Source organism: Diachasma alloeum, unplaced genomic scaffold, assembly GCF_001412515.2.
Source record: "Diachasma alloeum isolate Michigan unplaced genomic scaffold, Dall2.0 Dall_scaffold_00287, whole genome shotgun sequence".
NCBI classification, from domain to species: Eukaryota; Metazoa; Arthropoda; class Insecta; order Hymenoptera; family Braconidae; genus Diachasma; species Diachasma alloeum.
The window spans coordinates 324,018-333,621 of record NW_021680426.1 but is presented as its reverse complement, the minus strand read 5'-3'; the positions used below and the strand labels follow the sequence as shown (position 1 = coordinate 333,621).

The following is a 9,604-nucleotide window of genomic DNA, read 5'->3' as shown; positions in this document are numbered from 1 at the left end:
TCACCTAGGGTGAATCTAAGAGGCTGTGGAGTATATTGCCGGGAAAATTATGTGAATATAGTGTGGCAATGTACACTATTTTCACATAATTTTCCCGTCATTTAGGACAGGGACTCTATTTATCGATCCTATAATTATGGATCATCCCATTCCTCCCCTCTTTACACCCGAATAAAATCTCAAGTGTTTGAAAAAAAAAGAAGAAAGAACATCAATTTCAGAAAATTAAATCAAAAGCAACCTCCAATTTTCTGACATTCCAGTTGTTTTGTTTTTTTTTCATTGTTCGATTCAGGCACGGTACCCCCATGATTTTAGCGACACGAACTTCCGGGCCCTGGTGATTACATTTATCGATTTATTATCATCCAACTTATTTTGCAAGGATCTACAAAATATTGTCAAAATAAAATTCATTCTCCACAATACAATGAGTCTTGATCTTGCTGTCGTCGTGAAGTCCTGAAATGTATCCCTTTTCAGAGCGTCGGACGTCCTTTGCCTTCCTCAGGGGAGAGTACTATCCAAATATATTCGCAACATTTCCTGGGATTGGTAGAAAATATAATCCCTGAAGCTTCTCACGCCTTCATCCACTGTTCCACGTACTCAATTGCTTGAATAAGAATTTTTTTCTCTGATACGCGAAGCTTGACTGCCATTTTCCGAATTGGTGACATCGTCGTATTGAGAATCTTCAAGTCCTCCTATTAATGTAAAAAAAATATGCCAGTGAATCCGCCAATTCTGTACACGAAAAATTGCCTACAAATTTGAAATGTTTTATATCTATTTTCTATCGAAAAATATAATCTAAAAGAAAAAAATAGGGACAACCGGAGCGCTCTAACTCAATTATTGGCAGAGATTTTAAAGATTCATTTTTTTTTGTTCAGAAAACTTTTTTTTTTCAATTATAATTGTAATTGCGAGTCATTGAAAACAACATAAAACGAATTTGAACCCATAGATTTTGTCGGAAAATTTTGCAGCTTCTCAAAAAGTATCGTTTTTCATGTATCTACACTGAGAGGAAAATTTCTTAATATGTAGATCATATTTACTTGAGAGAAGTAAATTTTTTTCAAAGGCTTAAATCACAAAATATTTGCGCTACACGAATCTCGAATAAGTTCTCATTTATCACTATCGTTCTGCGTTACACCATGAATATATTACATTTCAAAACATTGGAAGTGAATGAAAGAATTATGAAAACACTAACCATTTAAAGACTGATGATTTTTCTACGCAATTTGAGTAACTTCATTTGCGACAGAATTATACTTGAGTACAAGAACCTTTTAAAGCATGCCACCTTTCTCGGGCTACGTGAATTGAAATGTCTGAGAGAATTAAGCGATGGAGGAAAAATGACTTGTCTAAAGTGAATATGTTTCAGATATTAGAATTTTTTTTCTCAGTGTGTATTTTAGTATGGAAAACTTATTTGGGGTCGGTTCCAATTTGAGTGAAACATCTTGTTTCATGTCTTTACCGCGGAACTACGTCCTGTGCTCGCATATGATACTCAGAAGAGTTAATTTCCACATACTATTTTTCGAATTAGATACATCGTTGGTATTCCATCAGAAATTACAAGAGACTTTTTTCTCACCCAATTAAATGCTGATGAATTTCCTTTTACTTTCTTCATAATTCGGTGAAACTCCTCATTAATATCCCTGTTAACTTTTGTGCATCAATTTCACACCCTGAAATATGGACTTTACATCTTCCAGTCTGAAAATCTACAGGAATGACTGAATTGAATTTCATCGTTTTCGCAATGGTTTGTATGATAAAAGAGAAAGATCATCGAATTCAATTGGGTGAGAAAAAAGTCTTCTGTAGTCTCCGATGCAATACCAATGAGCTGCACATTTCTAAAACTAAATGAAATTCAGGAGAATAACCTTCAGTTTTTTTGATTGATTGAGCATTGATTAGTAGAAATAAAGCCTCCTGAATATCATAACCCAACACAAAATGTAATGCAGAGGTGGACACATGATACAAGATATGTCACTTAAATACCGAAATTAGTTTTTGGACAATATCTCAGGATGCAAAAAAGATAAAGAGCTTTTGCTTCCGAATGGAAATATTGAAATCGTACGATTTTTCGATTCTCTAATTTGGCCTGGAAATGATGTAGAATGGTCTGAAACGTAAAAATACGAAGTTTGCGGACCATGTATGTATGTGCGCGTGGTCAACTTGATCCACTTGATGGTCAACTTTTAGAAAATGAAACGAATAAATGGCTGAAATAATTTCAAAAAATTTAAAATTTTGTGAGATTAGTCGCATTGATGAGTACTAAGTCTGTGCTAAAGTTCAACTGAAATGATTCAGCCATTTTTGAGAAATCATCATTTGTTTTTAAATCTTTTTTGCAAATATCCCGAAAACTATCCCACATATTTTCAATTTTCAATTTTCAGATTTCAATTTTCAATTTTCAGATTTCAATTTTTTTCTCTTCAAAATACTTGTCTTCATATCTTTTATTGCAATCCATCAAAATATCTATATCCGTTCATACAATGTTTTCGAGATATTTCTATTTTTCGGTTTTTCGCTGAAAACTTTTATTAGCACTCTAGTTTTCCTAAAAATTAACATATTAACTTGAAATTTGGTAGAAGGTTTTCTCTTGGCACTTCAATGTTTGGTATTGAAGCTGGGCTAAATCGGATGGATAGTTTAGGAGATATTCGACTTTATATACAAATATATTTTTTTGAGTATCTCAAAAACTACTCAACCGATTAAAATTTTTTTTCCAAAATACTTGTCTTGATGTCTTCTATTGTAATCTGTCAAAATATGTATACCCGTTTATTCAAAGGTTTTCAGCTATTTCTAGTTTTCGGTTTTTCGCAGAAAATTTTTGTTAGCACTCTAGTTTTCCTAGAAATTGACATTATTGAGGCATCAGCCTTATATCACGGTGGGTCAGCCTTTTAGTCTCTAGTGGCAGCACCTCCTGGGCGCGAATCTGATTGACCGACCGCGCCCAATCTAATTTGCATCAGGGCCACCTGTCGCGACACTTGCCAAATCTCTTTCTTCTCGAATCGCATGGCGACAAGTGAACACCGCGTGTTTTATCTCCGCGCTTATAATCTTTAATTATTGTGAACATCTCATACGTGAGAATTTTCTAACGTGTCTCAACTTAATTATTAGTTGACAGTGTTTATTTTATTATAAATATTTATTGACTTCGGTGTATTTTTTTAGTAAAAATATAAGTTTTTATCATGACTCTATCCACGCGAACAGTGACATTTATTTTGTGTGAATTTCCCTATCCGTTTCCCGAAGCCGGCTCTCCCTCGGGTTTTTTTAATTAATTCTCGCTGAAACATTTGGTCCTTCGAGCCGGATCTTCGGGAAAAGTGAACATTTTTTTTTGGTGAAACATTAGTGCGCGTGGTGTTGTGGAAATCGCGGGAAACTGTATTCGCTCCTCCCCCGTGTGACGTAGTGGTGCAGGGGTGCTCATTCAAAACCTTTGACTTCGTGCGCGCCACTAGAGTTCAAAATCGAGTAGTAACACTCATCCTGGGGCTCCAGTTCACCTCTTTGCAGCCTACCAGAAGCAGATTTTTCGACTTTCTCACTGTTTGCTGAGGTTCTTTGCTCATCTCCGCTGCAATCAGACCTTCTCACAGGGAAGTTAATAATTATTAGTATTAATTTTTCTATTGATTTCCGCCTGATTCGCTACTGCTTCTGCTTATTTCGACGTGTTGGCTATTGCCTGTGCTGCTTCTTCCGCTGTTGCTCTTCTCTATCATCTCTAGTGCTGATATTCTTTGTTTGCGTTTTTTTTCGTTTCACCTTGTTTTTTTTTAAAATCTCGTACGCAGGCAGAGTTATGATCCAAGCCAGTAGGGCACAATTTATTGAGCCTTTCAAAACAGACTCTGTAGCCGAAAGAATTAAGCAGCTGTCGGTCACCGAACTGCAGTCCAAGCTGGACATTTTAGAGACTCACTGGAGTCAGTTTGAGGAGCAGCACTTAAAGCTGCTCTCTAGTAAGGACTGTGCTGAGATTCTCGAGCACGACTACGTCAAGAAGCAAGTCTATGATGAGTACTTATTAAGTTACTCCGCAGCAAGAACTACGTTTATCGGGCTGATAAAATCCCTGGACGATTCGATAGATTTATCAGAATCATTTCACCGTAGGCCTAGTGCATATGCTCCAACTGTTCAAGTGTTTCAGAGGCAATTGTCTAAGATTTCTCTGCCAACTTTCTCTGGGAATTTCTCAGAATGGACTTCTTACAAGGATCTCTTCCTCTCAATGGTGGTTGGTAATAATGCGCTTTCTACTGTCGAAAAATTCCACTATTTGCTCACTTCTCTCGCTGGTGAACCTAAGCAATTGGTGTCGACTCTGTCGGTGTCACAAGCCTCTTTTCTGCCAGCTTGGGACATGCTCACGGGTAGATACGATAATGAACGTCTCCTCATATCTATTCAGCTGGAGAAATTGTTTAGCATTCCGAGGATTATCAATCGAACGTCTAAGGAGTTCAATGTCCGTCTGAACTCCACTACCGAAGCCTTGAATGCTTTGAAGACGTTAGGGCGGCCAGTGCAGCATTGGGACGACATTCTGGTGCATGTGGTCTCGAGTCGTCTGGATGCTAAGACGAAGAAGGCGTGGGAAATTAAGATCGGTGCTACCACGGCCTTCTCTTCGATTGAGGAGTTGAAGGAGTTTATTCTGAGCAGGGCCAGAGCGAAGGAGAGGATCGAGCTTCAAGCTCCCCAGGTGGTTACGTCGAGTTCTCACCAACAACCACCTAGATCTAAGCCAGCTAACGTGTTGAATGTCTCAGCTGGTACTGGTGATCAGAGGTCGAGTTCTCAGTCATGGACAGACATGAGTGCCAATCCCGGCTCCATATGCTCCGATCATTTTATTGATAGATGCCCGAAATTTAAGTTATTGACTCCTGATAAGCGTAAGGAGTTCTCGAGAGGAAGTACTTGTGCTTCAACTGTCTGGGGAAGCATTCCATTCGTGCTTGTCGCAGTCAGAAGACGTGCACAGTTTGCAAGAAGAATCATCACTCTATGATTCATATCAGTCGTCCTTCATGTGCTCCTCAGATTGTGTTTCAGCCAACTGTGGCTCAGCAATCGTCTCAACCTCGTGACAGCCAGATACAGTCCACTGTCTCTAGGCCTGATGGATCTCAACCGTGATTTTCGCAACCGACGTCAGTATCGACACCGACGCCGATAATTTCGGAGCGTTCTCAACGGTCGTCGCTGTCAAGTGATTCTCCATCTGTAGCAATGACAATTCATGAAGTGTCATCTCAGCTCAGACCAAGTGTTCTTCTCGCAACAGCCGTGGCTTCTCTGATTGGGGAAAATGAATCAACGTGCGAAGTTAAGATGCTGGTCGATTCTGGATTTGAGTTGTCATTCGTTACAGATAGTCTTGTGGTGAAGCTAGGCTTGTTGACATCTCCAGCCTTACTACCTGTCGTTGGTATCGGTCATCAAGGGGCCAGAGGATTCCTCTACAGCCATATACATTATCTTCCGTTGGGTGGTGCTCAGACCGACCTCGGCGGTGATTCCCATGATGACCAACTCTGATCATGTGTCAGTCAGTAACGAGGAACTTGACCACCTTCTCACCAAGTTCTGGCTGCAAGAGAAAGTTCCAAAAGCCGAGGATAGTGTTCTGATTAAGGAAGAGGCAGAATGTGAGGAGTTTTTTCAGCGCACTCATTCGCGATAGCTCAGGGCGTTATGTGGTTCGGCTGCCTCTTATACATTCTCCGACAGCGCTTGATGACTCTTATTGTCGGGCTAAAGCGTGTCTCACCAGCCTGTTTCGGAGAATGGAGAAGGATCAGAAAACCCTTCAGCTGGACAGTGATTTTCTCAAAGAGTATGAAGAGGCACATGGTATGTGCTTCAATCATGTCTGATTCGGGGAATGCCGGGGGCTTGAGACCGGGTTGTCGCTCTGAGGGGATGACCTTGGTACATGAAGCTTTGGCTTCAGGAGGGTTGAGGGTCTCTGAGGGAAGACAATCGGCTCTTGACTCCATTTGGTGTTCTTCTCTAAGACGAACTCACTCTTCTACTCCTATGTACTACTGTCCTCATCATGGTATTCAACGGCTCCAATAAGACCAGCTGTGGGATGTCACTCAATGACCTTCAACATACTGGAGCCAAATTGACTTAGGATATCTCTGACCTTCTTCTCAAAGCAAGACGGAATCGGTATATTTTCATAACGGACATCACGAAGATGTTCCATCAAATCAAGGTGCATCGTGAGGACTGGCCTCTTCAACAGATCTTGTGGCAACATTCTCAAGGCCAGATCAGCACCTACCAGTTTACCACCGTAACCTACGGAACAAAGTCTGCTCCATTCTTAGCCTGTAGAGTTCTCAATCAGCTGGTTGCGGATGAGGGACATCGGTTTCCTCTACCCGTCTATCCGTTGACCAGCGGTAGATATGTGGATGACATCTGTGGTGGAGCTGAAAAGGAGCTTGGTCTCTTGGAGGTGTCTAAGCAAGTGATAGGTCTCTGCTTAGTTATGTGTGTCTCAACTTGATTATTCATTCACTGTGATCATTTTGACGAGTGTATTTTTCTTGGAGTTCTGCATTTTTAGTGGAAATAGACGTTTTTATTGTGACTACCCACGCGCACAGCGACAGTGATTTATTTGTGACATTCTCTATTCCGTTTCCCAAATCTCGATTCTCCATAGGTTTTTTGATTAATTCTCGCCGAAACAGACATATTAACTTGAAATTTGGTACAAAGTTTGCTTTTGGCACTAAAATGTTTGGTATTGAAGATGGGCTAAATCGGATGGATAGTTTAGGAGATATTCGACTTTGTATCCAAATTTATTTTCTTGAATATCTCAAAAACTACTCAACCGATTTCAATTTTTTTCTCAAAATATTCATCTCAATGTCTCCTATTCCAACCAATTAGAAAATGCACAATTCATGCAAGTGATTCATGCAAAGTTCCCGAGTAATTCAAATTTTTCGATTTGTCGCTAAAAATCCGTCTGCACTCTAACTTTGGAAAAATTGACATACAGTGGGGGACAGAAGTTCTAAAAAAAATGGCGACCGAAATCTCAATTTTTTAAAATGTTTTTTTCTATTGCTTTTTATTCTTGGTTTCGATAAAAAAAGTGGTTTTTTTCTGTCAATTTTTTTTCTTGGTTTGAATTTAAAAAAAATGTAGTTTCTTTCTATTATTTTTTTTTCTTGGTTGGTAGTTTAGAGTTCGAGGAACACAGATTTACCGACGGAGCTATTTTCACACATTAATATCTGGTTCAACTGGCAGAGGGCTCCACTGGTAGTTGCCGCGATTGTGCCATTTAAATCATTGTTTTTGAGGGTTAAATATCGATTGAATGAACAAAACTATTGAACTATTGTCCATAAAAAATTAACGTCATGTTAAACGCGGGGACTATTATTATTTTTGTTTTGTTTTGGAGGCTATTATTTGGCTTTCAATGTTTGTTTTTTATTAAAGTTCTTTTCAATCAGATATTATGCTCTTTAATGACAATTGGAGATTTTGTACTTTGATTGATTTATTGTTGTAGATACAATACTGTGACGGAATTTTCGAGAATTCCGCCACCTGTACGAGAGTTCACCCCAAGATCGGAAAACTGCGGACTTTCCACCAAGTCAATTGTAAGGAGAGAGAGTGACGAGGGTGAGTAAATAATTTTAAGAGAGAGAGAATCGCGTCATATCCCCCCCACCCCCCTGAAGGTTAGCACCCCTATCGAAGGGAGATGCAACATTTCTAATCTTTAGCTCGAGCCTTGGATATGGATTATCAGAACATCCGGACATCAACATCCGCGGGAGAATAACGCTCGACTCTTTAAAACAAGTAAATTCACGTGGCGATCCACGATAAAAACGAGTAAAAATAAAATATTCAGTTGAATTAAAAACAAATAAATAAACTCTCGATGTTTCGAGGTAATTTCCAGTTTAGTTTCGGATTGAGGGATTTACGGTTAGAGTCATTACGGTTTAGGTAAATTTACAGTCAAATGTATTTACCGGTTTAATAGATATTTTGTTAGTTTCGCGAATTCTGAGTGGAACGAGTCTCCACCGTGCATCGTGGCCGATAGACTGAGCCTCCCGGTGAGATATCGTATTTCCGTTGAGTGTTAGTTGCTGATCATCGAGGTTGAGCTGAAATGCTCACGCTCCCCAGCTTACGCGTTTCGTGGGGTTATTGAGCTCACTGGTACGGTTGGAAGGCCATGTGGGTGAATTTAGGCCTCTCGCCTACACGGATTGCCATGGCCCATTTTAGATTTACAGTTTTATTAGAGGTGATTCCCCAATAAACTCCCGGGAGAGTGACAGCTACGAAAAATGCACTCACTCAGTTGAAAAGTGCATTCGCGTTGATAAAAGGCGAACAACCGCCTATATTTTCCCCTCAATCCGAGTTTCAGTTTCAGTTTTAAATTCCGGTTAAAGTTCAGTTTCAAACGATTTTCAGCCAAAGGAAATAAAGTGCCAGCCACATAGAATTATAAATTATTTTAAGACTCCATGTTCGGGGTTTAAATTTGAATTAACGTTCCCGCGCGCGAGTTCCCACCGACTGCAGAAGTAACTCTCCGATGACTGGTTACACAGCGCCTCAGTCGCCCGTCGTCACACGAGCATCTCGGTCGAACGCTGGATTCAGTCGCAGTTCCGCCATCGTCCAAGTCGCCGCGCTTTTGGAGCAGCCCAAGGGAAGAGACGCCGAGAGGACTCCTCGTGGAACCTGGGTTGGAAGAAAAATGGTAAGAATACCCTCTGACCCCAAGTGCACACTCCCAGAACGGCAGTAGTGCACATTTTCCCCCGAAAATCCGTAGGAAGACCATGGGAGGCGAATGCACATGCTACGGCATCATCGAATGACGGCATCGTGCCCTCTCCAAAAACCCCGTATTTGTCGAACGATAAGTGCACCCATGGAGTGCATAATCGGTTCACAAATACGCTCTCTATTTCTAAGAAGTGATTGTGTAGTCATAAGTGGAGAATTCATAAATAAAATAGGGTTACACGCATGCTCTCCACGTGGTGTGGATGTAGCTGTGGTGCTGTTTTGCATTCTTTTCATTGTTCGAACGGATTGACGCCTCATTTGGAAGCGCTTTTCGTTCCGTAGCACTTTTCCCTGATATTTTATTTCCATAATACTGATTTTTCGTCGAATAGAAGCTCGTGAGCTCCCTATAATTGAAGCGACGCCACGAGGCTCCTGATCGAGAGAGAATTCGAGAATGTGAACTGAGGGCATCTTGCGAGTGCCTATTCCACACCTCCAGTTTTCTCCTTCAGTGAATATTCGTCTTCCCGTTAATTCCTCGTCGCTAGCGGTTTTCGTACACGTACGGATCCCCGTGCACGCCATTTCCGGTTGTGCCGAGAAATCATACGCATTTAGGCTTTTATCCCCCTTTCTCGCAGATATTTCTCTCTGTCAAGGCCCATTCGTTTACTCTCTCTCTCTCTCTCTCTCTCTCTCTCTCTCT

General features: G+C 40.6%; 1 protein-coding gene across 1 annotated transcript in view; it reads right to left on the bottom strand.

Annotated features, from left to right (window-relative positions):
* Positions 1–299: 299 nt before the first annotated feature.
* The window catches only part of LOC107038715 (actin-histidine N-methyltransferase), a 315,301-nt gene continuing 305,996 nt past the window's right edge, over positions 300–9,604 (bottom strand). The window contains exon 6 of the mRNA XM_015257970.1: positions 300–707. Coding sequence (XP_015113456.1) covers positions 582–707 — 126 coding nt within the window. The 3' untranslated portion in view covers positions 300–581. The remainder of the gene's footprint in view (positions 708–9,604) is intronic.